The sequence below is a fragment of the Mycteria americana genome, chromosome 11 (assembly GCF_035582795.1).
Source record: "Mycteria americana isolate JAX WOST 10 ecotype Jacksonville Zoo and Gardens chromosome 11, USCA_MyAme_1.0, whole genome shotgun sequence".
NCBI classification, from domain to species: Eukaryota; Metazoa; Chordata; class Aves; order Ciconiiformes; family Ciconiidae; genus Mycteria; species Mycteria americana.
In genome coordinates, this window is record NC_134375.1 from 20,753,340 (window position 1) to 20,780,076 (window position 26,737).

At 57.8% G+C, this 26,737-nt stretch overlaps 3 protein-coding genes across 4 annotated transcripts; 2 read left to right on the top strand and 1 right to left on the bottom strand.

Annotated features, from left to right (window-relative positions):
* Nucleotides 1-224: 224 nt before the first annotated feature.
* On the top strand, nt 225-14,337 carry IHO1 (interactor of HORMAD1 1). The gene is made up of 7 exons (XM_075513663.1): nt 225-250; nt 318-477; nt 1,865-2,022; nt 3,852-3,900; nt 4,565-4,652; nt 11,742-11,845; nt 12,643-14,337. The coding sequence occupies exons 1-7, from the start codon at nt 225-227 to the stop codon at nt 13,966-13,968; spliced, it is 1,911 nt and encodes a 636-aa protein (XP_075369778.1). The 3' UTR covers nt 13,969-14,337.
* A 3,753-nt stretch (nt 14,338-18,090) lies between these two features.
* On the top strand, nt 18,091-22,838 carry PRRT3 (proline rich transmembrane protein 3). The gene is made up of 4 exons (XM_075514420.1): nt 18,091-18,244; nt 19,029-20,196; nt 20,282-20,422; nt 20,872-22,838. Exons 2-4 carry the CDS (start codon nt 19,056-19,058, stop codon nt 22,623-22,625), a joined length of 3,036 nt encoding a protein of 1,011 aa, XP_075370535.1. The 5' UTR covers nt 18,091-18,244; nt 19,029-19,055; the 3' UTR covers nt 22,626-22,838.
* CRELD1 (CRELD disulfide isomerase 1) lies at nt 22,798-26,451 on the bottom strand. 2 transcript variants are annotated; one of them, XM_075514429.1, is made up of 10 exons: nt 26,243-26,451; nt 25,577-25,659; nt 25,376-25,486; nt 25,211-25,302; nt 24,911-25,087; nt 24,689-24,784; nt 24,466-24,549; nt 24,234-24,329; nt 24,007-24,150; nt 22,798-23,888 (listed from the first exon to the last, which is right to left on the bottom strand). In XM_075514429.1, exons 1-10 carry the CDS (start codon nt 26,435-26,437, stop codon nt 23,668-23,670), a joined length of 1,299 nt encoding a protein of 432 aa, XP_075370544.1. In that variant the 5' UTR covers nt 26,438-26,451; the 3' UTR covers nt 22,798-23,667. The 2 variants fall into 2 exon arrangements, with proteins under 2 accessions (XP_075370544.1, XP_075370545.1); XM_075514430.1 differs by having other exon boundaries at nt 23,707-23,888; nt 24,921-25,087.
* Nucleotides 26,452-26,737: the final 286 nt, after the last annotated feature.

The following is a 26,737-nucleotide window of genomic DNA, read 5'->3' on the forward strand; positions in this document are numbered from 1 at the left end:
TAGCTGGCCACTCCTGGTTTTGGTCTTCTGTCTGCAGGACGTGCTGGAGAAACACCCTCACCCCTGCAAGGTGAATGCAGAGCTACCCACTGCATTCATATAGATGTGGCAGTTTAAGATAAGCCAGTTGGCTTTGCGTAGTGAAAACATGCTGTTAAACATTATCCACTTATAGGGACGGTACCCTCCGAGTGGAGAGTGAAATGAACATGTTGGGGTGGGCCATGCTTGAAGAGTTCCAGCAGCTCGGGTAGGGAATTCTGTTTGGCTTTTTAATTGCTCGAGACTCATTCACAACCCGCTCTGCCCCATTTCAGGCCTAATAAGTTTTCCATCCGGAGCAGCGCTCCTAGCGACTACTCAAGTTTGAGCGATTCTCAGTTGCTCTTCGGCTCCCAGTTCTGCCCGGAGAACGTGCAGTCGGCAGCGGCACCGCTGGAGCTGGGCACGCAGCTGGGACAGCACAACTCCCAGGACGTGAGTCTCGCTTTCATTCAGACCTGTGCAGGCACACAGCCACCATTCAAAGTTAATGGAAAATACTGAAATTAGGTGGCAACATTTGCAGATGTTAATAACTGCTGAAACCAAGTTATCTTCTTAATAAATATAAATATTTACTGTGACTCGACAAAGTAGCAGCCTGCTGGGCTGAAAACCTAGTATTTATAACAGATTACTAACAATTATTATTGGGATAGGTATTATTTTCTTTAATCACATTTTTTAATTACTAAAATAATATGAAATTATTCTCAAGCTAATGTCTTTAGATCACCTAGCTAAGGCAGAATATTCCATCTGTTCCTTCTTTGAACAATACTGTGCTTCTCTTCATTAGCTTTCTGCAAGAATGGCAGCGGTATTCAGTATTTACTCTCATTGACTAAAATTACCTTGCTGTATTGCTGTTATGGCAGATGCTTGAATGATTTTGGATGAAGAGCTTCTACGCTCAGAATCTTTCTCCTACACCACATGGTTTCTGACGTTACCAGCCTCACTAAAATAGTTCCTGCACTGCTAACAGGGAGCACCAGATCCAAATAAAGATACCTGAGAGCAAAGATTAGGAAGGAGCAGTGGTGCCAGCTCAGTGGCCCTAGGCTGTCCTTCAGTTCCAGATCCTATCTGCTGTCCTCTGCATTTTGCTGGCGATCTTGTCCATTAACTGCAGTGGCTTTTCATCAGACACGAAAAAGGAAATTCACTCTTCATGATGGAAGAAGACAATTGAATGGAATTTGCATTTTCTCATGTTTTAAGGAAAAGGCATTTCCATTTTGGTCACACAGTGTCTGGAAAGTTTGTACAATGAGGAAGGTCTTCACAGCTTTCATATTAATATTAAATTTCTTGTTCTGAAATGTATATTGAAGCATGTGAAAAACTCATCTACACTCTGGTGATGTTGCTAGTTGGCAGAAAAATTATGTCATCCACCAGGAACTTCAATAGGATTTTCTTTAGCCTGGTGTACAGGGAGCTCCCAATGGTGTCTTTAACTTTAACTTTTCCATAATTCCAAGAACGCCAGAATTAATTTATAGTCTCTGTGTTGAGCATACAGGAAAAAAATCTGCACGCCCAATGATTGCAACCAACTGAAAATCCTCAAGATGAGAGAAAGGCCTGAGTCTGGAGGAATTTGGGCTGGGTCTTAGTTCCACAGGGAGTCGATCTAGCTAGGCACACTAAGTGAGCCATAATCTCATGAAATTCTTAATCTCCTTGCCCAGTCTAATCTCTCATGTCCAATCATTGTGATCACTGTCTGCAAAGCACTTGGTACACAGATGTTCTTTGCTAATTAATGTTCTGATTATTTTTATACTTCAATGTTTTTCTTTCTTTTGTGCAACAGAGTGAGCCCAGTATTTTTACCAAATACCAGACAAAACCACAGTTATTTGATGAAGATACAAAAGAAAAAGGTTCGCTTAATTTTGGTGCAGGAAAAGTGAAAAGTGTCTTGGAAAATTTTGAAGTGAATAAGAACAAAATAAAGGACAAATATGATCGGTATGTAGACATCCACTGGAAATTCTGTGCTGGTGGTTATCGCTCCCTGCAGCTCCTTCTTCCCCTCATAAAAATCATACATGACATGGCTGCATATTTCTCCAAGAAAAGTATTTTCAGGTTTTAGATAATCTCTGATTGGAAAAAGTCACAGGATAAGCAAATAGGGTTTATTTGCAATGCGATTTATGTAACACTCAGCAGAAGTCACAAGGTTTCTAACCTGAATTTACCTTTGTCGTTCTTTATCTCATCACCAGGGTTTTCTTCTGTATTGATTCTCTGCAAAAGAACATATTTCTCAAAATTTTATAGGCTGTATTGGGACTGATCAAAGGGACTCTGAGGATGGCCTTTACATTTATGCCAGATAAGGAGATTGCCAAGCATACTTGTGTGCAGTGGAGGATGCAATGATTACACTTTTGTAAATCTGCAGGAACCTCTAGAATTCTGCTTGTATACAAGATTTTTATAACTTGTGGTTTTGGTAACAGACAAGTGTAATTTACTAATGTAATTTGCATCTGCTCTTCGTCAGATGTTAACAATTAAATGTACGTGTAGGTCCTAAAGGACTTTCAGGAACAAGCTAACAGTTTCAAGCTCAAAAATGAAAGATGGCAAACTCCCCAGTGCGCCTATAAATAATTCTTAGCGCTGTACATTTTTTAATGTAACATCCAAAGTGAAACGCATTTTTGTTAAAAGCTTTTGATCAAATCGGGCTGTGTATCTCTTTTGCAATGGGCACTATGCAAAATTTGATAAGGCAAAATTTGATTCTCTAGTACTTATTAGAGAAGAGAAGGATTTTTTGTAAGTGATTTATGAGAAATGAACAAATAGTTTTAAATGTTTAGACAGAACTCTTACTTATCCTTTATTTCTTCTTTAAATGAATTATGCTCCTTCCTACACGCCAGACTCACTCCCAGATTAGAAACCTGTTTATAGAAATAGCTATATTATCTTTACAAAGATAAACGTATATTTTTTCAATTTGTATCCCTCGCAAGTTTGACTAATAAAATGAATATCTTCCTTTCCATAAGGCTAGAAAGATTTCAGAAGCCTTGCCTAATTCTCATAACTAGACTCTACCTGGCCTCCACCTTTTTGGTGGTTGCAATTTGGATCACTAAATGATTGATTTAAAATGACCCGAATCTTCAGAGAGGAAATAGGTTATCACTTTGCTTAGCAACCGTCCTTGCATTTTGGTTTGATAGGTCAATCACGAATATAGCCTGGTTCCTGATAGGCTCGCTCAGCTTGAAAGGATGGATAACAGAAACCACAGACGTAATCTCAGGAGAAAAGGATTTGCAGTATTTGTTCTTCCTGGCTTGGGCTTTGTTGATGCTAAAGCTTTTCCCATATTTTTCCCACAGTTATTTTAGGCCAAATACAATACCCATGTATCCCAGCAACTGGCACGTCACCTCCGCCAAGGCTGGGTCCTTCCGGAGCAGATAGCGCGGTGGTAACACCCCAGCAGCTAATGGACAGTTGTGTAAATGCCAACTAAAACCTTCGAGACAGGCACAAATGCTAGGCCAAAAATGGGAGAGTTTAAAAAAAAAAAAAATCATGTATATGATAGATATGTGCATTTTTTTTTCTTACTCTACTCTATGCTTTCCTAAAACAAGTAAGGTGGCTTCAAAGGGTTATGCCCCCTGCAGTAAGCAGTTTCTGTGCTTACGTTACGCACTAGCTATGCCTTGCAGTGTTTCATGTCTCATGTTTACTGTGATCTTTTCAATTTCTGTCTGTTTCAGTAACTTACATGTCTGTTTTATACTTCTTTGTTTTTTTCATTTTAGTGAGGTTTTAAGCACCTTTATTTCCAGTATCAAAGACAGGCTTCAAGGGGTAAGTTAATTCAAATTCAGAGTGCAGAATAATGAAGAGTTAGAAATGCTGCAGAACATTCGCCTTCTGTCATTTACTGTGCTGATATTTGAATTATTACACTGTTTGTCTTGAGCACTCAAATACTTTAAACCAAGAATTGTCATTTTTTTTGCATATACCATTGTCCTTGTGGCCTGTCCTTAGGGTCAAGGTCTTTAGGGCCTTCCCTCAGAGTCAACAGTGGAATTTCTCTGGGTCTTGGCAGCAAGAACAGGCTGTCTGCAAATATAAATTCTTTTTTCCTTCTGCCTGAAGAAAGCAGTCTACTCTTGGGAATAAGTCAATGTGGTCTTACTGTCTGAAGGTGACGGTCTCTCCCCCAACACTTTTATAATTAATTTGATTAATGTTATTATTAATGCTTTTTTTACAGATTAGTATCTCTCTTTCAAAATCTCTTAAGACTTCTGCAACATTTCATGGGCCTTTTGAGCCATTCCAGATCTCCTTTGGGGTTGCAACCAACAGCTGGACAAATTGTTTCAAGGGACAGATAAATAACCAGTTTCAGGCTGTTCCATTCCACAAGTTGCAGTCGTCGTTCTGTGGCATTTGGGGCTGTGTTTTTGCAAACAAAGAAAGGGCAATGTGTTAATTTCCTCATTTACCTTCGGTTTTGCAGCTGCAAGCATGCTTGGACAAGTTTGGAGAAATGTTCGATTCAAGAAACAAATCAATTTTGGTTCACCTGGAAACCATTTCCAAGACACGTAAGTCCTTTCTGTGTTTCTGTTAACAGCAGAGGGCACAGTCAAACTGCTGAATGTCAGCGTGTGGTCTCCAAGCTGGGGTGAACTAGGCAAGTCATGCCACTCACAGCTGCTCTTCCTAAGGGAGAAGAGCAAAGACGACTTATCCATGGTATGGACTTGTCTATTTTTCCATTCTTACTCTGTTATATTCTCCTTTTCTCTGCTCTCTCATACTGTGTCAAAGAACTTAGGTGTTGCATGGTTAGACGCCATGCACACATAGATAAATGCACCTCTATGTTTTTGTGTTCTGCCTGGAGTATGAACATTTTTAGACTATCTGGAGCACTAATGGAACACACAGTAAAAATAACTTAGATATTTATATCCTGAGTACCCAGTTTCAGTTTTTAGGGCTTTCTCAGATTTTCACGTGTTAGTTTGAAGTCTTCCATCTCTCCTCTATGCTTGAGGTGATTATATTTTAGATATGAGCCAAACTAGTACTGCTCATTTCTTAAGTAAGAAGCACATAGTGAAGCACACCATTGCCATGATAAAAAGGTGAGCTCCCAAAAAAGCCAATAATGTAAATACTTTTGAACAGCTCCATCGCCGAAGTGGCTAGTCACAGCAGTCTTTACTGAGGGAAAGTGCTTCAGAGAAATTGTTTCTAATTTGGCTTAGATCTGAGCCTTTGAGAGTGGATTAATTTTTAATGCTAGCATTATTTTTTATCAACACCCTGTCAGGACTCTGCTCTGTGCTTGCCCTGCTCTGTGCAAGAACAAGAGGCCATCTTCAACACATGCAAGAAATGTGAATTGAGTTATACCTTGTGAGTTCAAGGTAGCAGACCTTCACAAAAGCACTATACTATTTACTGTGCGGTAAAGTGAGGCTTCCACGAAGCACAGCTTTGACAGATACCCTTTAAGTCAACACAACCCTCTCAGGCAAAAAGAGTGGAGACTGGTGTATTCTGCACGAGGCCGTGATAGCCTGTACATTTGAAATACCAATCTTGTTATACTAAGAACACTCCCTTGCTGTGCTTGGCAAATGCTCTTGGTGGGACCTTAATGTAAGCAAGAATCTGTCTGCTTTGGCCAGCACAACAAACTTCCCATTATGCATTTGCCCATCTCCTAATTACTTCAGTGCCTCAACGTGTCCACTCTGCAGCAGGACTTTACCTAATTTCATATCCTTCTTGCACAGAAATTGTTGTCATGGCACTGAAAATCAAATCTATTGTTCACAATTCCCCCTCTTCATTCCATACCAGTTGCTCAGAGGTCCTGTTTCTTCTCCATACTCATTTTAAATAAATGTGCCTTGAATGAAATGAGAAACCTCCCAGAGGTGCCTGCTGCTAGATTTTCAAAGCAATTGAAAAGAAAAATTGGCACTTTCTGTAATGTATCATGCTGCAGAATGTTGAATATATAATGAAAATCATCGCACGCTCCACAGTGTTGTTCTTTTTATATTTCTGGGAGGTTCATCTGTCACTGATTAATTGCTGATAAACACTGCCATTTGACTGGTACCACAGTGATGGATAATTAAGTTCCCACTAAATACATACTTGCACTAGTGCCTTGAAAAGATCCCAACTGAGGCAATTTCCTTGAAAAACTGGTATAAAATTCCTAAACTCAGGTGATAAAGAGCTAAATTCAGAGCTGATAAAGCACTGAATGCCAGTGGCTGATGATGCCACCCACCTTGGGATGTGGGTGACATGGCAGAGACATGTTAAATCATCGGCAGTGGAGGATTTCACATGTAGGAGAGGAATGCAGAAGATGAAGAGGCTCTCTTCAAAGAGAGAAGTAGTACACCGGGACGTTCAAACACCTCTGCAAAGCAAAGAAAGGTGCAACCTGAAATCAAGTCTGTCTTGATTAAAAGCATGTAAGGAGTATCGCAGGCTTCGTTTATAGCAGTGGGTAGCGAGCACATTTGGCACAGTCTGCATAGCCACTGGGCGAGACCAAAACAGAAAATATTTTTCAAAATATATTTCCAAAGCATTTCCAAATGCTGTTGGGCTGGCATGCTCTATGCAGTAAAGATAAAAAATTGTTCTCTTTTGAGTGTTTGTCCATATGTGCTTGCACACAGTGGATAGAGCTGTGTCTGGCACTGGAGATGAGACAACATTTGCGTGAGCAGCTTCCACAGAGGCACAGCTGCTCTATTCCTTGCTCCCATCTCGGTGTGCTGTGCACGGAGATGTAAAGAGGCAAGCAGACCCTATGTCTTCAGTTCTTCCACCTTATATAGAGTTTTTCTAGTTGACTTGCCTGCTCATCATTTGCTTTTTCCTTCTGCTTTCAGCTCCTGTAACTCCTTTCTTTTTATATTTTTCTCATTTTCATTTATATACCCACACTTCTATCAAAACTTTCTATTTTTTTTTTATACAAATCCCAATTTTCACAGCTCAGCCCTCTCTGAACTGCTTTGCTTTTCTGGTATCTGGTAGTTCCAGCTGTGACAACTCATAACAGCCGTATCCTCCACACCACCTTGACTTCACTGCAAATGAGAAGCATATTCCCAGCCAGCACACCACAGGCAATCCTCTGACCCTCCTGCCAGCAAGGGTGACAAAATAATGTGCAATGTGTCCCTTACAAAGGTACGAGCTGATGCAATTCTCTGACACAATCTGGTGCCTGGTGGGCAGTTTTCAAACATGACTTGCTTTAAGACTCCCCAGGCCCAGTAGTTGCTGGCAAGGTTTCTAGGGGAATTCACTGTGCTTATAATGGTGTGATGTGGGCTTGTTTACTGCGAACAGGATGGTCTGGACTGGGACACCCAGGCAGTCCTCTTACATTCTGCGTTTGTAGAGACTGAAAAGACAAAAGGTTTAAAACTGATAAAAGAAATGCTGTTCTCATGCAGCTGAGCATCATAGCTGTCTTCCCTGCTCGTGTCTCACCAGGTTTATACCACCTTCTATTTCCCCTAATGAACCCGGGCGTGGGGGAACCAACCTCCCTCCAAAGTGTTATTTAAAGCCTCTGCGCTGTCAGTGCCAATCTCGGGACAAGTAGCATAGATGATGATAGATAGCCATCACAAGCAGTTGCTGTTTAATATTCCTAGGCTGGGAGGCTGACGCTCCCTCCCTCAGCTGCTCAGACTGTAGTTTTCAGCTGTTGGGAGTGCAGCTGCACCCCAGTGCAGGCTGATTTGTGGGGAACCCTCTGCAGCACGGGGTGGCAGACCTACCCCGAGGTCCCACAGCCTTTTATCTCATGCCAGACTTCACATTCCATATGTTATTAATGTAAACCAGTAGCATCAGAAGACAATGGTACAGCAAATCAAAACACAGCGATGTTCCAGGTTGTAAAAAACTGTTTTGTTTAGAGTAAAATACCTTAAGAAAGGCACAAGTCTGTGCATAAGCCACCCATTAACCGAGTAATGATTTTCCCTCTGTGATCAAGTTATTCAATAACTATCTGCTGCGGGGTTTATTTGAAGAAGACTTTCTCTGAAGCAGCTGTTCTTGATTGTTTTCAAAGACAAGAGACTTGACTAACAGGGTCCTTGATCTGATCTAGTTTGGCCATCTCAGTGCCTATTTTTTTAAGTCTAGATTAACGCTCATTTTTAGTTTGTTTAATAGTGTTTGACAAGTCTGAACACTCCTCTGGTATGGAAGCCAGAGAGGGAAGGAGAGTGCCCCTCCTCTGTACCGAGGGGTTTTTTTCTGCGGAATACTCCTACACATACAAATGAAACGCATTCAAAAGACAGGCTGTTGGTTGCTTGCCTGCAGCACGCTGTGCTGAGTCAAACGTATGTGCAGATCACAAGCCCAGTGGATGCAAGTGCTATTTTTAGACTGAGGATACCATGTTGTAGAAGAACAGACAGACTAGGGAAATCAGAAAGTTTTAAAAATAATTCTGAACTAAAATTAAGTGCATGGGGAAGAGCAGCAGGCCGAGGTAAGCTTGCTGAGGCTGGCCTTCCTATATCCTCACTATGTAGAGATGGAAGGTGATGAAGTGACGTGAAAGGAGTTTCCTCCTTCAGTCACTGCTGCTTTCCTCCTCTTTATAGGCTTGCAGGCCAGGAGGGGGCTGGCAGGCTCCCCAAAACCTGCTCTCGAATTGCAGGTGGCCCTTAGGTCTAACCAGGGAGATGCAAAGTCCAAAAGGCCCACTCAAACATTCACTCCACCGTTACAAACCCATTCTGCAAGCCAGAGCTTTCCCCAGCTGATTTGTAAAAAAGTCTAAATCTGTCAGAGCAAAAGACTAAAACCTTAAAAACTGCAGTGAGAGAGCAGGGACAACCAAATTGCCTGCAACAGCAGAGAGCTTATTAGTTGAAATATGTGCAGACAATCCTCAGAAATCAGCCACGCTCCTACAGAGAACAAGGCAAAGCCCTGTGGTGATGGGCATCCTGAAAAAATGGAGAAATTCCCCCCGAGCCTTGGTCCGGGAGGTGGTTTAACTCGATGTGCGTGAGGAAGATGCATGGATGAGGCAACTGCAGGGTTCCTTCTCCCAAATGACAGCAGCGTACACTGTGCCCAAGCATCGCTCCTTTGGAGGAAGGCAAATAAAGATAAAAATACAGCCTGGCGCAGGGGTTCCCTGCTGCCGGGAGGCAGCTCTCGGCAAGCACCCCGTCCCTCGGCAAGCACCCCCCTCGAGCAGCAGCCTCGCTACACCTGAGCAGCACCTCCAGCCCCGTGCCACCGGACTTCTCTGGTTTGCGTGGCTGAATAAGCCAAACACTTTCAATCTCCTTTCATAAGAGGAGATTATCACCTAAGCACTTAATTATCTTGTAGCTTCTCTCTGCACGTGTCCCAGTTCAATCTTTTTTTTTCCTTGCACGTAGACGGCTAGGACTGTGCACGGGCTTCCAGCCACCCCGGGGTGCACAGCAGTTCCCGTCAGCCAGAGCCTGCGCACCACCGCACGCCACACTGCCCCATCTCACCTGTAGCCCCTGGTGCTGGCATTTGCATCTCTGTGTCACCTGCTAATTACCTAAATGTCCACTGGCTTTTGCACCCAGGTGACTACAGCAGATTTTAAGCAGGTCTTGAGGAGCACCTTCCAGAGCTGCCCTGTCCCCTCATGCCACCCCTCTCAAGAGCTGATGTTTTCCCTTTACTTGAGGCTTATCCACTTAATTTTTCTCAGCTTTTTTCATATTACGTGACAACTTCCACTGAAAAGCTTTGTTTGAATCTACAGAAAGGCCACTGCATTGCCTTTGTCTAAGAAGTCACCTATCTTTTCCTTGTGTATTACATTAGTCAGGCACAATCCGCCTTTTACTAAATCTTGTTCCATTTTATTCCATTTCCCTCCACGTCTTTGAGTACACTTTCCCTTAAGGTCTATTCTAAACCCTTGCACAATATGAGAACAAACGAGTAAGCCCATAATTGCTCAGATCTCTTTCCTTTCTTCCTTCCCAAATGTGCCTTTTTAAAATGTCCCTGTTTTTTTACAGAAACAAAGCCTGTACAATCACTTTCTGCCTGCCTCTCCCTAATAGTTTTTAACTCTTTGACCAATTCCATCTAGAGTTTGACAGCAGGGCACAGCTCACCGAGATAATTAAGTCCCTGCAAGCTTAATGAACCTGGCTGGGCAGGAGAAGGAGAGATCCCGAGCGCTCTGCGGCTCTGCAGCCTGCGAGCACACCTCTCTGGGGTGAGAGGTGCTGCACTGAAGAGCTGAGATAAATACTCCGTGTGCAGGAATAGCTTCAGCCGGGCTCTCAGCTCCACCGACACCAAAGTCAATCAAACGCGTTGGATCTGCAGCAAAAGAGGATTAATTAATTGCAGAGCTCTTGTAGCCACTTGTTGGAACGTAGGCTTTATTCTGGTTATTCTCAGGCAGGCAGCGCTAGTCCAGGACTCCAGAGTTTCAGTGATCCCGACCCGTTGGCTTGGCAATGCTTTGTTTTAGCAGGAGTGCTTTGCATCCTGTTTTGTTGCGACCAGCCAACGTTCCACCCCAGCCATGCCACTGTACACACCTTCCTGCGCTGCTCACAGGAAAGACCAGACGTGTTCAGCAAACACCTCTTTCTCTCCATCCTAATTTATGATTTTAAAGGAAGACTTCCGTAAGATCGCTAAGGATTTTTCATCTCCACATATGCTGCAAACTGCATCCCCATGCTGTAGTGGGTACAGGAGTGGTTCATGTAAGAATAATTGCAGCTGCGTGGTTGGGGTATATTATTGTCCAATCATATAACAAAAATTCCTATGTTTTATCAGTTTTTCAACAAGACTGACTGAAGCCAAGAGCATCTTGCTCCAATTTAAAACCCTCCCAGGGGGTCTGTGCCCCTACAGGACACTGCCAGGGCCCCCGCTGCCTTCCAGCGTTCCAGCTGCAGCTGCCCAAGCGCCGGCCACAGCTGCCTGGTTCAGCCATTTTCTGGCCCCATCTCTTCCTGTGTCCAGCAACTGGAAATCCCAATTCTTTGCACACTCCTTCATAATTTCCCACTATCCCTTCAGGCAGCTTTCCTTCGGTTACCAGCCTGCTGTGCATTTCTCTCATGTAGTCCCTGGTGGCACTTCTTAGCCGTGAACCTCTTGCATCTCCTTCCTGTTATCAGCAATACTGTTCTTCCCATCACCCGTTCAAGCTCCCGATTACCATCAGCTGGTTACAGAAGAGGGTTGGTTATACTGGGGTGGGCCAGCTATATTGGGGTCCCCCTCCCCTGGCCATGCCTGTTGTGAAGTTGGCAGACACCTAAGCCTCAGCTTTCCTTGCACTGAGCCAACCAAGTTTTGCAGCTTCGTGTAGCCTTTCATCTCCAGCTGCCATATTAATAGAGCACAGTAAATGAGGTTTGGCCTATACGCAACATCTTATAAATTTCAAGTGCTTTGCATTAAACATCTACCCTATTGTTCATCGCTTGGGGCTCGGGGAGATCTCAGCGGGCGAATCACTATGGTTGCACAGCACAGTGAAGTATCTCCTGCCAAGCCGTAGAGGAAGTAGCAATAGTATTGATAGTACTTTATTCACATTTACAAATGAAAGACCAAATGTGTTTTTTATTGATTTCCCTGTTCAGTGCAAGATGCTCTTCAAAGTCACTGTGGCTCGGTGCTGAAAGCCCTGACAGATAAAAGCCAAATGGAGCAGGCGCTGCTGGAGATGGAGAGGAGACTTGCAGCCGTAAGTGCAGAAATTAATCTTTTATTCTGAATCCTCGTCCTGAATTTCTCCTGCTTTTTCAAAATATTAACTGAATATTAAATTGCCTTCGAATAGTGGATTATAAAGTAGACTGCTCCCGTTACAATGAAGGAGAAAAGACATATTAAAATGCTAATTCTAGGCCAGATACTGACTGATGCGTACCCCAGCGCTGGTTAACAGTGCTGTAAGCTCTGATGAAACCCTGGTCGGGAAGAGGGGAGCCCAGCAGTGCCCTTCGTGGCAGGCCAGGATGGAGCACCACTTCCTCACGCTGGCACGTGCCTTCGCTGGAGAGGTGGTGCAGTGTGTGCCTGCGAGGGGGGAGCATCTCGCTGAGGTGCGGTGCCTTGTCCCTTCAGCTGGATGGTTTCCCAGGGAGAGGAAAAAAGAGGTCAAAAAAGAACAAGTGGGTGTCAGAGACAAAAGGATGAACTGTCAGAGACCTCCTGGACAGGTCTGGTTTCTCCAAAGATCCTGCTGCAAGAATTGCTTTCGGCAAGGATGTGTCACGCCAGTGTGTGAGAGGGCAGCGCTCCTGGGAGAGGGGGCACACAGTGGGTTAGGGGTATGCCCCAGTCCCAAACCTCTCACTTTTGTGGGGCAGTTTGAGAAAACATATTACACAGGGAGATACAAATTGCTCATCTTTGGATTGATACCCAAATTAAGGGGTCTAACTGACACGTAGTACCTAAAAGTTTCTTGTTTGAATATTATGATTGCACCTTTTAATGTTTTGCTTACTGCTTCTGCTCTGCTCGCTGTCTCCCCAGAAAGATGTGGAGATTTCGGAGGTGAAATCCAGTGTCCAGCTGCTGAAGGAGAGTCTGGAGTCGCTGCCAGCTCAGCTGAGTGATCAGCACCGGAAGCTGTGTGAAGAACTAGGCTTCCTGAAGCTCCCTAACACCTTAGCTGAGCTGCACACGGTCATTTCCAGTGCCAGACTGCCCCCTCACATGGCAGATAACTCCTCCCAGACCTCCCCTGCCCCATGCCAGGACTGTGTTCTGGGTGAGGAGAACACACACAGGCCATGCTGCCGAGGCAGGGGGGTTTGCAGCTCCTCGGGTCGGTCTCAGCCCCCCTGCGTGGCAGTGGGGGAGCAGCACAGAGACTCCCCTGTGAGGAACCAGGTCACCGGGGATGGCACCCCTCAGAGTGACCCAAACACAGCTTCAGGAAGGAAAGTCAGCCCCATTGCTACAGCGGCGTGTGGCAGAGAAAACACCTCTTCGCAGGAGGTGAAATATGGTTTGGAAACACAGAGCTGTGCTAACCATCCTTGCGTGTGCTGCGCTAACAGTCACTTTTTGGGGGATAGTCAGAAGAAACACTGTCCTGTACCACAGGACTTGCCTCTACCAACTCCACTGAGGAAGGCGGTCAGGAGAGGCACCAGAGGATTTGAAGCCGTGACACTGTCACAACAGAGGCAGCCTCAAGTTTGCCACCTTTCTGTGGCAAGAAAAGATATGCCTGGGCAAAGAGATAATCCCCTGTCCACAGATCGTGAGGTGGAGAATGCAGCTGTAGGGAACAAAGAGAAACAGAGGCCAGGAAGGATCCCCTGGAATAAAGCAACGGGGAGGAAGAAAACGGGCCCCGCTATGAGAAAAGGTGAGGTCTCTCGATGGGCTGACGGTGGGCTGAAGCAAAGGAAGGCAAACGGGATTATTGAGTTGGAATGCTCCAGAAAAAATTGCTTTCCCAGATACACGGTTGCTCTCAATTCAGGAAGCTCTAACCCGGTTTCTGCAGCTCCCAATCAGCAGATCCTCAGCAGCGCTCAGCCGAGGCTTACAAAGAGTTTCCCACCAGTGCCATGCTCCAATAAAAGCCTGCAACAACTTTCAGACAAAAGAAAGAGAAGTTTGGAAATTAAAAAAAGAGTGAATGTTTCCAGTGCAAAAAGGAATCTCTGGGATTCCTCTCCCCAGGAGAATATATTTTCCCTGTGCAGCACAACAGGTGAAAAACAGATGAGCTGCTTCAGCCTCCGAAGCCCTGCAGCCTCCAAGAAACCATGCCCTGTCAATACGCTGGCTCAGCAGAATACGGCCTGTTGCTCTTTAGTTTTTGATAGCGATTATTCCGATTGAAGGGTTTTGTTTGAGTCCTCAGTGCAGGCTTGGCCATCTCAGTCACAGTTTATTCCTTTAGGTGCGTTACCTGCTTAGACAGAGCAAGACTCATGCCTGCATGCTTGAAAATGTTATTGCCCACTTTGATCTACTGTAAGGGACTACGTGGGAGCTGAGGGGAAGCCCTCCCATAGCTTGGAAAGCTGATGGGATCTGTATTACTTTACCTCCCCGCTCCCAGCAGAGATGCCACGGGCTCCAATTACCGTCGTATTTACACAGCAGAGAAGTACCTGCGGAGTCTGCCGAGACGTTCGCCGGGGAGGAGAGGGCTGGCAGAGCACAGACGCGCAGCTCAATTAGATTTAGCGTTGAGAACTACTTGAAACTTTTCAACTAGATAGATGTAACAATATCTCTGTGGCCAGAGGCTTTACTCTGGTTCTCGCTTGTAGTCTCTGTGTTGGTTTGCATGTCTGAAAGTTCAGCTGTTTAGCTCCCTAGGCAGGAGGAGCGTTGTTCTGGTTGATTTCGATAAGGTTCAGGTTTGTCCCAGGAGTTGTTTGTGAGCTTTGGACAGGGACAAGTTTAGCTGAGGAAAACCAAATCCTAACATTGCAGGTTCATCGACTATCGCATTTCTTCTTTTAGGCTGAAATGTCTTGGTTTCAGAAAATTCAGGACACTATTTAGTTTCTACTTTATTAACCTCTTCTACCTCTTGGCTAATCAAGGAATTCTCCAACATACACTTTTCAAGGGCAGCGGTTCTCAAACAGAAGCCAAAAGATGTGACGTTCAGACTGAGCAGATGAAGTCACTGACGGATAGTTCTCACCCTTTAGAAACCTGCACCTCTCTAGTGAGGAGTCACTCCAAAATTTTCAAGTCAGAAAGGCCCAGCCTGCTCACCCAATCCGGAGTACACAGCAGCGAGATCGCTGGGCAGCCCCAGTTCCTGCAGAGCAACGCATCCCGGGGCACCCAGCTGCGACTACCAGCTTCCACTGCTTCAAATATTTCCATATCACATTTGATTTTTGATCTGAGGTGTTACTGCCAGAAGAAGCATTTCAGTGTTGACGAAGCAGGTCGATTGCCACGAATCCAACTGGTCCAGCTTTGACCTCCTGAGGGGGAAGACTGGGATCCCTTTTTCCCGGCTTTAATAAACTCATTGTGTTTTCGCAAAAGTCCAGTGTCTTTGTATTGTTTTTTTGGGAGAGGCAAGATCCTGCTTCAGCGGGTGAGCAGGCGGCTGCTCGCTAGCTGTTAACTCCCCTGGATCGTGGAACTGGGAGGATTCGTTTTTTCAGCTCCTCTCCGATGTTTAAAGGAGGAAACCTCCGCCCTTCCAGTTTAACATCGGTTCAGTGAAGTTAATTAGCAAGGAGAAGGCGGCGGGGGGCAGGTGTGGGAGCCCCCGGAGCCTTGGGACCCCCCCGGTCAGCGGAGGGGCTGGGTGACGGCTGCCGGCAGCAGCGGCCGTTCATTTCGCGTTGCCCTCCTGTACCCCACCTCCCCAGCGTCCCCGCGCACCCTTTGCTGGCCAAAACCTGCTCCTTGGGGCTCGCCACCCCCTGCGTTTCGGGGTCGGCGGGGACAGGCGCAGGCCCCTGCGCAGCCCCCGGCCTGGACGCTCACCCCGGCTGTGCCGCAGAGAGCTCGGCAGATCATGGCTGAGCTTGGAGGGACCTCTGGAGGTGTCTGCCGCAAGCCCCCGCGCCGAGCCAGAGCAGGCCCCGGCTCCCCGGCACCCCGAGGATGGAGCGCCCGTGCCGTGGGGTACAATGCAGGGCTGCCCTGGGGACCCCCGCAGTCCCCCCACCGCACGCACACAGCGAGGTTCCACAAAAAATCCCCGGAGAAAGGATTTGCAACAGCAACAGCAGCCAGCAGCGCTTACCCCCACGCCAGCCACCTTCCCGGGCAAGCGGGGTGAAGCCCCAGGGTGCCACCGTGGCCCCCACGGCCCGGCCCCACGCCTGTTCCCACTCAGGGTCTCCTCCAGGGTTTTTGCTGCCGGCGAGAGTGTTTGTCCCAATGTGGCCGTGACAATGGCGACTCCTCTCCCAGCCTTGCCGGACAAAAATGGAAGCGTGTGTGTGTGCTGCCGGCTCTGCCGCGGGGCCCGGGGCTGGCATCCCCCGCCGGGAGCCACCGCACCCCTGTGGGACGCAGCAGCCTCCCCACGGCACCGCGCTTGCACCCCGGCAGAGCAGGTCCTGTCTCCCAGCCCGTACCCCCAGCACGCACGGCCGTCGAGCTCGCCGTCTCTGGCTCCCTGCCGGAGCCAGCCATGCCGCCGGGCACGTGGGGCCTTGCACATGCGGCTTCTCCCGGCCTTTGCCGCCCTGGGGCTGCCGGCACCCGTGTTTGTGGGGTCTCGTCCCACCCTTCACCAAAGGTCCCCAGGGAAGATGCCAAAGGGGACTGCGGAGGGCATGGGGCAGCACCGTAAAACACACGCAGTGGTCATGAAAACACAAAGCTGGGCTCCGGGCTGTTTGTGGGCACTTAATCGGGGCAGTTTTCTCCTAAAGTGGGGTTTCATCCTGCTTCCTTGGGTGACAGCCCGGGAGAAGAGGAGGGCACGTAGCCAAAAGCGGGGAAATCCAGTGAAACCCAGGCAGCCACGGGCACGGGGGTATGAGAATGCAGGTCGCATCCTCTGCCCGGCATCCCCGGCTGCGCAGGCAGGCAGGCAGCAGCCGCTGCGGTGGCAGGGAGTGGGGAGCGCATCTTTTCATCTGCCAGTGAGTCACTTGGCAGAGGAGGAAACCGCTGACGGCACCGAGGACGCGGAGGTGGCTGCTGCACCCCTGCCTTGTGCTCAAGGTGCCCCAACGAATGTGGTATGAGGGGCACAGCCGGCCCCTTCCCCATGGCCCTGCCGCACGCTCGGCACCGCGGCCTCCCCGTCCACAGGGCGAGACCAGCCGGCTGCGGTGGTGTCCGGCACTGGCAGAGCCCGCTGCGGTGCGGGCTCACTGGCCACCCCGCTGGGCTCTGCCGCTGCCCGTCTCTCCCCCCATGCGGCCTCCCCGGCGCTAATCCCCGGATTAGCTGCCTGCCCTGCCTGCTTTGTGGGGGCCGGCGTGCCGGCATTGCCCAAATTCCCCAGCCCCTGTGCTCAGCTGGCTGCCGCAGCCCCCCCAGCCCCGCTGCCTGTGCCCAGCCCAGGAATGCCCCCCGTGCCCACGCTGAGCCCGGCCCAGGCACGATGCCCCGGGGATGGAGAGGCAGCGGGGAGCAGGAGGGGGTCACTCTGTGCTGCTGGCGACACGGCTCTGCCGTGGGGACCTGAGGTGCCACACGTCCCCGCTGGCCTGGGCGAGAGGAGAGCGATGGCGGTGACGGGGCTTTGCCAGGGCTGCGGCGACTCGGGTACAGCCTGAGGGAGCCGGGGTGCAGGCCGGCAGCCGGGGTGCGTCACTGTGCGGGGCAGAGCCCTGAGCCGGTGTGACTTCGTGACTTCGTGACTCCGTGGCCGTACGGATGCCAGCGCAAGCCCTGGCAGGGCGGGCAGCTCTCCAGCGGGACAATTAGCTGATTAGCTCATTACCTGCACCTTGGCAGGGCCCCAGGGCCCAGCGGCTGCCAGGGTGCTGCGTGCCCCGCGCAGGGCGGGCAGGAGGTGTGGGGCAGGCGTGGGGCAGCGGGGTGCGCCGGGGCCACCCGCGGACCTTCCCGGGGGACCCTGCTGGGGGGTGCCCGCAGCCCACCCCGCCTGCCCCACGGCTGCCGTGGGACCGGACTCGGCAACAGCCCCGCACTGGGGGCTGCCTGCTCCCGGGGAGGGAGCCTGCCTGCCCTGCCTGCCCTGCCTGCCCCACAGGCAGCATCCCCTCTGCTGCCCTGCTGTCTCCGGCCCCGTGGGGACCTGCCCTGGTGCTCCACGAGGCCACGCCCCGTGGGACCCGCCCCACGAGGGAGCTGCCCCAGGGGAGCCCACCCCGGCTGAGCCCCACGGGGCTGTGCCCCACGGGACCCGCCCCACGGGGGACCTGTCCCAGGGGAGCCCACGGCAGCCGAGCCCCACGAAGGACCCACCGCACGGCACCCGCCCTGCCCCCGGCCCTGCCCCGGGTCCCGTCCCCGCACGGCGGCCCCCGCCGCGCCCGGCGCCCCGCGCCCCCCCCCGGTGCCGGGCGGGTTCCCGCGCGGGTGCCCGCGGCTCGGGGCGGCGCGTGACCGGCTGCCGCCGCCGCCGCCCGCTCCGCCGCAGAGCCCGGCCCGCCCGCACCGGCACCGGCACCGGCACCGGCACCGGCACCGGCACCGGCACCGGCAGGTCAGCGGGGGGGCTGCGGCCGGCACCGGCACCGGGGCCTCCCGGGCTGCGGCGGGCGGCGGGAGGGGGCTGGCCGCACCGCGGCCCGGGCACCGGGCACCGAGCCCCGAGCAGCGGGGCCGGCCCAGCGCGCTCCAGGCGGGGTCCGCGGGATGCGGCGGCCGCACCGGCCCCGCTCTGGTCCCGCACCGGCCGCGGCCCGGCCCCGCAGCGCAGCCCCGCCGGCTCCCGCACCCGCACCGCGGGGCCGCCGCCGCAGCCGGGCGGTCCCGGCCCCGTTCCCGGCCCGGCGGGGCTGAGCCGCGTGTGCGGCGGCGGCGGCGGCGGCGGGGGGCGCCGGGGCCGGGCATCCCCGCCGGGATGCAGCCGGGGCCGCGCCAAGGTGAAGGGTGCGCGCCGGAGCGGGGCCGCCGGCAGCGGGGACACCGGGAGGGGACACCGGGAGGGGGACGCCGGGGGCGGGGGGGGGGGACACTGGGGATGCCGGGGGTAGGGACCATGAAACACCAAGGACCGCCAGCACCGGGGCCACCGGGATGGCGACTGCCAGCACCGGGGCCACTGGGGAGGGGAGGTCTGGGAATGGGGCCGCTGGCAGCAGGGGCACGGGGATGGGGGCGGCTGGGAACGGGGCCTGGGGCCAGCCCAGGCAGCCACAGCCCCGCCGCTGGCTCCCTCCCCGGGCGGTGGGTTGCCGTGGGCACAGCAGCCCCGCGGCCGGTGGCGTGAGCCCCCCTGGGCAGCCACCACGGGTCCCGGCTCACCGAGACCCCTGTCCCCGCAGGGCGCAAGGGCCAGCTGGGCGCTCGCCATGGCTGCAGCACGGCTCGTCACCTGGGGGCTGCTCCTGGCCGCTGGGGTCCCCGCTGGGGCCCGGGGGACGCTGACGGCGGGGCCGTCCCCAGGTGGGACCCCGCAGCAGGGCAGGGTCCCCCTGCACGGCCCTGCCTGGGGACAGCAGCGGCCGGGCCCGTCCCCTGCCTGGGAGGCGTCGGGGGAGCCGAGCGGTGCCGGGGCCCCCGGGAGCGAGCGCTGGGGGGCCGGCAGCCCCGTGCACTGGTCCCCACCGCCGCAGGCAGGGGATGCCACCGGGGCACCCCTGGGGACGGAAACCACCGTGGCAGGCGCTGGCACCGGGGCCTGGCGGGACGGCAGCGCAGCCCCGGCTGTGGCGGAGGAGCCCCTCGTCGCCTGGCGAGGACACGAGGCCGAAGGCCAGGACAGCCCCCGGGGGGGGACCTGGCTGCCTCATGGCTCCGTGCCGGGGACGCCAGGCCCCGAGGTGCCCACGGACACGGGGCCTGGCTCCCCGGGGCCGCCCTGGGCAGGGCAGGGCCCGTCCCTGGCCGGGCAGAGTGCCACCGGGCTAGCCAGCACCCCCGTCCCTCGGCCGACCGTGTCCACCATCACCCTGGCCCCCGTGCCAGCAGCAGGGACAGGGACGGGGACAGCAGATGCCCACACAGGGGGACAGCCAGTGGCGGGGGGACCCATGGTAGCCCTGGCCCTCCCTCGGGGCACAGAGCTCACTCTGGCCAGCAGCCAGCTGGGCCCACCGGGCACTGTCCCCGTGCCCCAGGCGACGGGCACCGGGCCAGCCTGGAGTCCCCACACCAGCCCCGGCTCCACGCAGCCAGTGGGCACGCAGGGGGTCCTAGGGGGGCCCCCCAGCCCCTCCCCGGCTCTGCCCAGCTCTGCCGCACGGTTGCCCACCACAGCCCCGACCTGGGGGCTGGCCGAGCCCCGGACCCGGGTGCTCCTGGCCCACCAGCGCAGCACCCGGAGAGCCCTGCTCAGCCGCACCACCGCCAGCCCTGGGGACGCAGCCCCTCGCACGGACCCTGGGCCGATGGGGCAGCGGGGACCCCAGCCCGCCCCGGGGGCTGCCTTCGGCACCGGCCCCGCGCTGCCGCCCGCCTCCAGCACGGCCCCCTCCGGCACCCCCGGCACAGGTAGGAGCTGGCGCGGCACGGGGGACCCCTTGGTGGGGACCGAGCCCCCATGGGTGCCAGCGCCCGGCTCTGCGCTCTCTCACAGGGCTGCTGCCCGAGGAGGACGTCGGCTCCCCGCAGCGGGTCCGGGGTGCCGTGGGCCCCGCCAGCGCCCCGAATGCCACCGAGGCTGCCCCGCGGCCGACGGTGCATCCCGCCACAGGGACACCCGGGACCAGGCACTCAGGTGATGTGGGGCCGTGGCCGAGCCCATCCGGTCGGTCCCTGGTGGGGATGCCGTGGGAGCCCATCCCCAGGGCGTCGGGGCTGGCGGGGGGGATGGCAGCTATCTTGGGCCACCCGGCCAGGACGCGGTGACATCTTCAATCAGGATTGTGCCCAGCGACAGCCCTAATCTACTCCTAAGATTAGTGCTAAGTGCCCAGCGGGCGGGATCTTCCCCGGGGCGGGTCAGGGACGTGCCCCGGTCTGTGCAGCCCCCGGCACCGCGGGTCCTGCCGGAGACCCCCGAGAGACCTGCCGGAGACCCCAGCCATGGCTGACAGAGGGCATCCCCCCCGCGATGGCTGATGCATCCCAGTTATGGGGTGCAGGTGGGGGGCCGGGTGTCACTGAGCCCCGCGCGTGGGGTCCCCACCGCTCCCCACTGACCGTCCCCCTCCTTCCTGCCCGCAGACACCCCAGGGATGCAGCCCCCCGCCCACGGCACCGCAGCCCCCTCGGCCACGTGGCGGCAGGCAGGGGTGACACCGCAGCCGGCCCCCCGGCATCCGTCCACGCCGCAGCCGCAGCCCAGCCGCCCCCCGGCACCAGGGGCCAACGGGACGGGGCTGCGCTGGGCCGAGCTGCGGCAACGGCTGGGCTTCGCCTGGGAGGCCCACGTCTACGGCGCGGCCGCCATCTTCCTGCTGCTGGCGCTGGGCTGCCTGGCCGGGCTGGCAGGGGCGGCCGCCCTGCGTCCCCCCCACCTGCCCCACGTTTTAGGGGCCCATGGGCTGCTGCTGGCCGCCTGCCTGCTGCGGGCCACCTTCCTGCTGCTGGACCCCTATGGGGCGCGGGGCCGCCTGCCCCCCCGGGCCCTTCTGCTGCTCAGCACGGCCCCCTTCCCCCTGCTGCTCGGCGCCTTCGCCCTCCTGCTCCAGCGGCTCCAGCGCCTGGCCCAGCTCCGGCTGCTGCCGGCCCGGCTCAGGGGGCTGCCGGCACTGGGGGCCGCCGCCGCCCTGCAGAGCGCGGTGCTGGGGGCCGCCGACCTGCTCCCCCCCCGGCTGGGCCCCGCCGCCGGGCTGGGGCTGCAGGCGCTGGGCTGCGGGGCCGGGGCCCTGCTGCTGCTGGGGGGCTTCTGGGGGTGCTGGCGGGTGCTGCGGGCACCCCGGGAGGGACCAGGGGGCAGCGGGGGGCCAGGGCCGCGGTGGGGGGCCCGGGCGCTGCTGGCAGCGGCGATAGCGGGGCTGCCGGTCTGCGGGCTGCAGCTCTACAGTGCCCTGTGGCTGCGGGGGGTCCTGGCCGCCCCCGGGCGCTTCTCCCGGCCCGGCTGGGCGGCACAGCTCTGGCTGCGGGTCGGCGAGCTGGGCACAGCGCTGGCACTGCTGGCGGCTGCCGCCGCGCCGCTGTGCTGCCAGTGCCACCGCCGGAGCCCTGCCGGCCACTCCTGCTGGGCCAAGGCGCTGCGGTACTTCTGCACCGGCCACAAAGCTGAGGCACCCGAGTACCCCAACAACTGCTACGACTGGGCCGGCGGCAGCGCCGGCAGCACCGGCCCGGAGCGGGCACCCACCGGCGACATCTCCAAGAGCCTCATCCGCAACCCGGCGGAGCAGCTGCCCCTGCGGGCGCTCAAGGACAGCAACGAGGCCTGGGCGGCTGCCGCCGGCACCACCGGGATGCCGGGGCTGAGCCCCAAGTGTCCCAACGCGGTGGCCGCCCGCTCCTGCGCTGCCTTCGAGCAGGGCTCGTCCCCCTCGCTGGGGGAGCTGGCCTTCCGCCCGCCGTCCCCCATCGACCTGCGCCGCAGCATCGACCAGGCGCTGTGCCGCCGGCACCTCCTGCACGACGGCCTCTTCGGCCACCCTCGCCGCGGCTCCGGCGCCTCGCTGCACGGCTCCGCCGAGACCCCCGGCTTGGGGCGCATGGTGCGGTGCAGCTCGCTGACAGAGCTGCCCGGCCCCCGGCAGACCCCTGGCACCGTCACCGTCACCGTCACCGCCTCGGCCAGCTCGCTGGAGAGCAGCTCGCTGAAGATCAGCTGGAACCCCTGGCGCCATGGGCTGTCCTCGCCCGACAGCCTGCCCCTGGACGAGGCGCCCAGCCGGGCCCCCCTCCTGGTGCCCGCCGTGCCCCCCGCCTGGGAGCGCGAGGGCCCCCGCGCCTTCCCGGCCCTCGGCAAGGCGGCAGACACCCGCAGCCTCTCCAGTGACACCATCGAGCTCTGAGCCATGGAGAGAGACATGGGGACGGGCAGAGACTGGGGGGCACAAGGACAGGCCCGGGGGGGAGCAGCGACCCCAGCGTGGGGGTCCGGGGGCCCGATCCTGCGCCCCTGCAGGGCCAGGCAGGAGGGGGGAGCTGGGCTGGGCCAGCTCCGTTTGTGCCAAACCAGAGAAATAAAAAAGTTTTATGTGGGGAGGAGGCAGCCCCATTGGCATGCGGAGGCGGTGGTGGGGAGCAGCACCCCCGTCCGCCCCCCCCCCGTCCGCCCCGAGCAGCCGGGCTGGGTGTGCAGAGCTTTATTTCCTGAGATATGGACACACGGACAAATAGGCACACCCCGACAGACAAACCACGGACAAATGCAACGGCCACGCTCATGCATCCGGCAGGGCCCCCCCCCCCCCCCGGCACGGTGCCCCACGAGCGGTGGGGGGCTCCGCCGACCCCCTGCCCCGCGGGAGCCCCCTGGGAGGGGCGAGATGGGCTCTGCCCAGGGACGTGGGGAGGAGGGGTTGGGGGGGACAGCTCTCCCGGCCCCACAGCTCAGGGCAGAGGGGGGACCCAGCCCCCCGCTGCCCCACGGGGAACAGTCTCTTGGGGGGGGACACACAGGGCCAGCAGCCCCCAGCCCGGGGGACGCTCGCCAGGCAGGCGGCAGGGCCGAGCTCTGCCAGCATCACCGCGCCGGCACCCAGAGCACCCCCCTACCTGCCCCCACGCCCTCCCACCTACCGCGGTGCCGGGGCTCTCCTCCAGAGCACGAGGGGCTGGGGCAGCATGCTGTGCCCCCCCCCGCAGCGCCGCTGCTCAGCATCACCGTGCCGGCCGGAGGGGGCCGTGCGGGAGCCCCCAGGGACCAGGCACCCCCGGCTCGTTCTGCGGGGGGCAGGCGAGACCCTACGCTAACGGGGCTGGGGGACGCATGCAGGGCACAGCACCGTGCGCGCGGTCCGGCCTCGGCAGCCAGCCCCTGCCTGGGGGGGGGGGGCAGCCCCGCACCCCGGGCTGAGCCTGCCCCCCCGCCCGCACCCGGCAGCCCCACAGCTATCTGCCCTTCATGAAGCCATCGAGGACACGGTCGCTGCGGTCGGAGAGCCAGTAGCCGGCCATGGCGGCCACGGCACCGATGAAGATGGCGGTGAAGACCATGTCGCCCTTGGCGGCCAGCGTGGCGAGGGCGCAGATCATCACGCCGAAGAACATCTGCTGCAGCACCACCACCTCGTCCTCCGTCACGTCATCAAAGAAGCCCTTCTCTGGGGCGTCTGCAGGGACGGCGCTCGTGGGGGGGCACGGCCGGGGGGGAAGAGCCCCCCACCTCCCCCCACGCCCCCTGCCCACAGCCCGTCCCGTCCCCCCCCCCGCCGCTGCGTCAGGCCGTACCGGGGGGCTTGTCCTCCACGCAGTGCCCGTCCTGCCGGACGTGGCCGCGGGCGCAGACGCAGCGGTAGCTGCCCTCTGTGTTCTCACACACCTCCTGTGCCCCCGTGCACACCGGCTCCTCGGCGCTGGCACACTCGTCCACGTCTGCGGGGGGAGGCAGGGCTCGGGCAGGGCTGGGGCAGCGGGGAGGGGGCAGAGCCGCCCCCCAGCCCGCGGGAGGCACTCACCCAGGCACTTGGCCCCGTCCCGCCAGTAGCCCTTGTTGCATTTCTTGCAGCGAGCCGGCCCGGCACCCATACAGCCAATGCAAGCCGTGGAGCAGTCTGCCGTGGGGAGAGGAGCTGGGGTTGCTGCCGGAGCCTCCCCCCAGCCCAGCCAGCGGCAGCACGGGCCGGGGGGGATGGCCCCGAGCAGGGGGGAGCCACCCGTAAGGAACCCACCCCCCCACCTCCGCCTGACCTCGGCACTCGTAGGAGCCCTCCGTGTTGACGCAGAACTGGTTGGCTCGGCAGTGTGCCATCTCCGTGCCACACTCGTCGATGTCTGGGGGAGAGGTGGGGGGGACGGCTCCGCTGAGCCCCAGCTCCCGGGACACAGCCCCCCACGGCCCCGAGCCCAGAGCTGTGCCCACGGGCCCCGAAAGCGCCTGCTGTCCCCCCCCCCGGTCCCACCGCGCCCTCACCGATGCAGCGGTGCTCGTGCAGCACCCAGCCCCTCTTGCAGCGAAGGCAGCTGGAGTCCTCCGGCCCCGTGCAGCGCCCACACGCCCGGTAGCACTCTGCGGGCAGGGGACAGCGGGTGCGGGCGCAGGCAGGGGGGAGCTGCCTGCGCCCGGTGCCAGGGCGGCACCAGGGCAGACCCCGGCCGCGCAGCCCCCTCCTTGCCGGGCCAGACCCCTACCTACCGGCACATACCAGGTGGCTCTTGTTCCGCGAGGCCTCATAGTAGCCGTCACCGCACTCGGCGCAAAAGGGGCCACCGTAGCCCGGGCTGCAGACGCACAGGCCGGTGCCGTGGCGCGTGCCGTCACCGTCGCATCGCCCGTTCCCGCTGCAGGGCTGCTGGGGCCCGCCAGCGCAGGCTGCACGGGGAGAGACCAGCCGGCTGGCAGCCAGGGCGGGGGGCGGCGTGCCGGGGGGCCCCTCCAGCCTGGGCAGCACCGCCGGCACCCCACCGGCACCCCGCTCGCACCGCAGCTACTCACGCCGGCAGTCGGGGCCGTAGGTGCCGGGCGGGCAGCAGAGTGCCAGCCTGTCCACGCACAGCCATCGGAAGAAGTCGGGGTGCTGCTGCCGCCTGGGGAGGGGGGACACGGTGCTCAGCCCCCTGCCATCTCCCTGTGCCCCCGTGTCCCCGTCCCCAGACTCACTCGTGGAACCACCACTGCTCCACGTGCTCCTCGCTCCGCTCCAGCAGCTGGTGGCAAGCGAAGTCCGAGGGGGCACAGACACCCTCCAGCACCTCCAGCAGACGGGTCTCGCTGCGGGGACGGGGGCGTCAGTGTGGGGACGTGTCCCCCCCGGGCCAGCTGAGCCCCCTCGATCCCCCCCCCCGGCTGGGGGGCACCCACCTGTGCTGGTACTTGGCCAGCTTCTCCTCCTCCCAGGCCGTGTTGCCCCCACCGAAGCCCTCGTGCTCCGTCCGCTCCAGGCCCTGGGCGCACGAGGGGGGCAGAGCAGGCGTGGGACCCCCCCAATACCCCCTTTCCCCATAGAGTCCCCCCCCGGGCCATGCCACCCTCCTCCCCCCAGGGACGAGTCATGCCAGGGACCTGCTGCCCTCTCCCCTCCCCTTCCCAGCTGCTGTGCCCACCCGGGACCCCCTCCACTCCCCAGGGATGCTGTGCCCACCCGGGACCCCCTCCACTCCCCGGGGACGCTGGGAGGGCACCCCCCACCTCCGGGGCCCCGTCACCTCCTTGCCCCCCCCCGAGCCTGTGCCCCCCAGCCACATCACCCCACCAAGGACCCCCTTTGTCCCTGCTCGCCCGACACCCCCAGACGGCGTCACCCTGCACCGGGCCACCCCCCCGCACCACAGACCGCGTCCGCCACGCCTGTCACCCGTGGGCCCCCCCCGCCACTGACCCCCCCCTCGCCCCTGGCTCCCCCCACGGCATAACCCCCCCAGGCCCCATCACCCGCCCGTGGTCCCACAGGCCCCGTGGGTGCGTGTGTGTGTGCGTGTGTCCCCACGCCACGGCCCCCATCACGCCCCGTGCCCCCCCGCCCCGCACCCTGCTGAAGCTGTCGGCGAGGCCGCGGCAGGCTCGGCAGGGCTCGGCCCCGGCCGGGTCCGGGTGGGCGCGGGCGGCCCCCAGCAGGACCCCCCCGAGGAGGGCGGCCCCCAGCAGGGTCCCCCCCAGCCCGGCCCCCCCCCGCCGGGCCGGCACCGGCAGCAGCGCGGCCGCCCGGGGCCGCCGCGGCCCCATCCCCGTCCCCGTCCGCCTCCTCCTCCTCCTCCCGCCCCGCCCCGCCCGCCCGCACCACGTGGGCCCCGCCCGCTGACTCAGCGCCCGCCGCCCCCGCCAATGGCGGCGCGCCCGCCGCCGCCCACCCCCCCGCTCGCAGCCAACCCGCGCCGCCCGCCTGGCCCCGCCTCCCCCCCGCCTTAAAGGGGCCGCGGCCAAGGGCACCCGGCCGGGGCAGCGCGGGTGGGCCGGGCCGGTGACGCCGCACGGAGCGGAAGCGGCTTCCCGGAACGCACCGGCCCCGCTCCCGCCTGGCCTGGG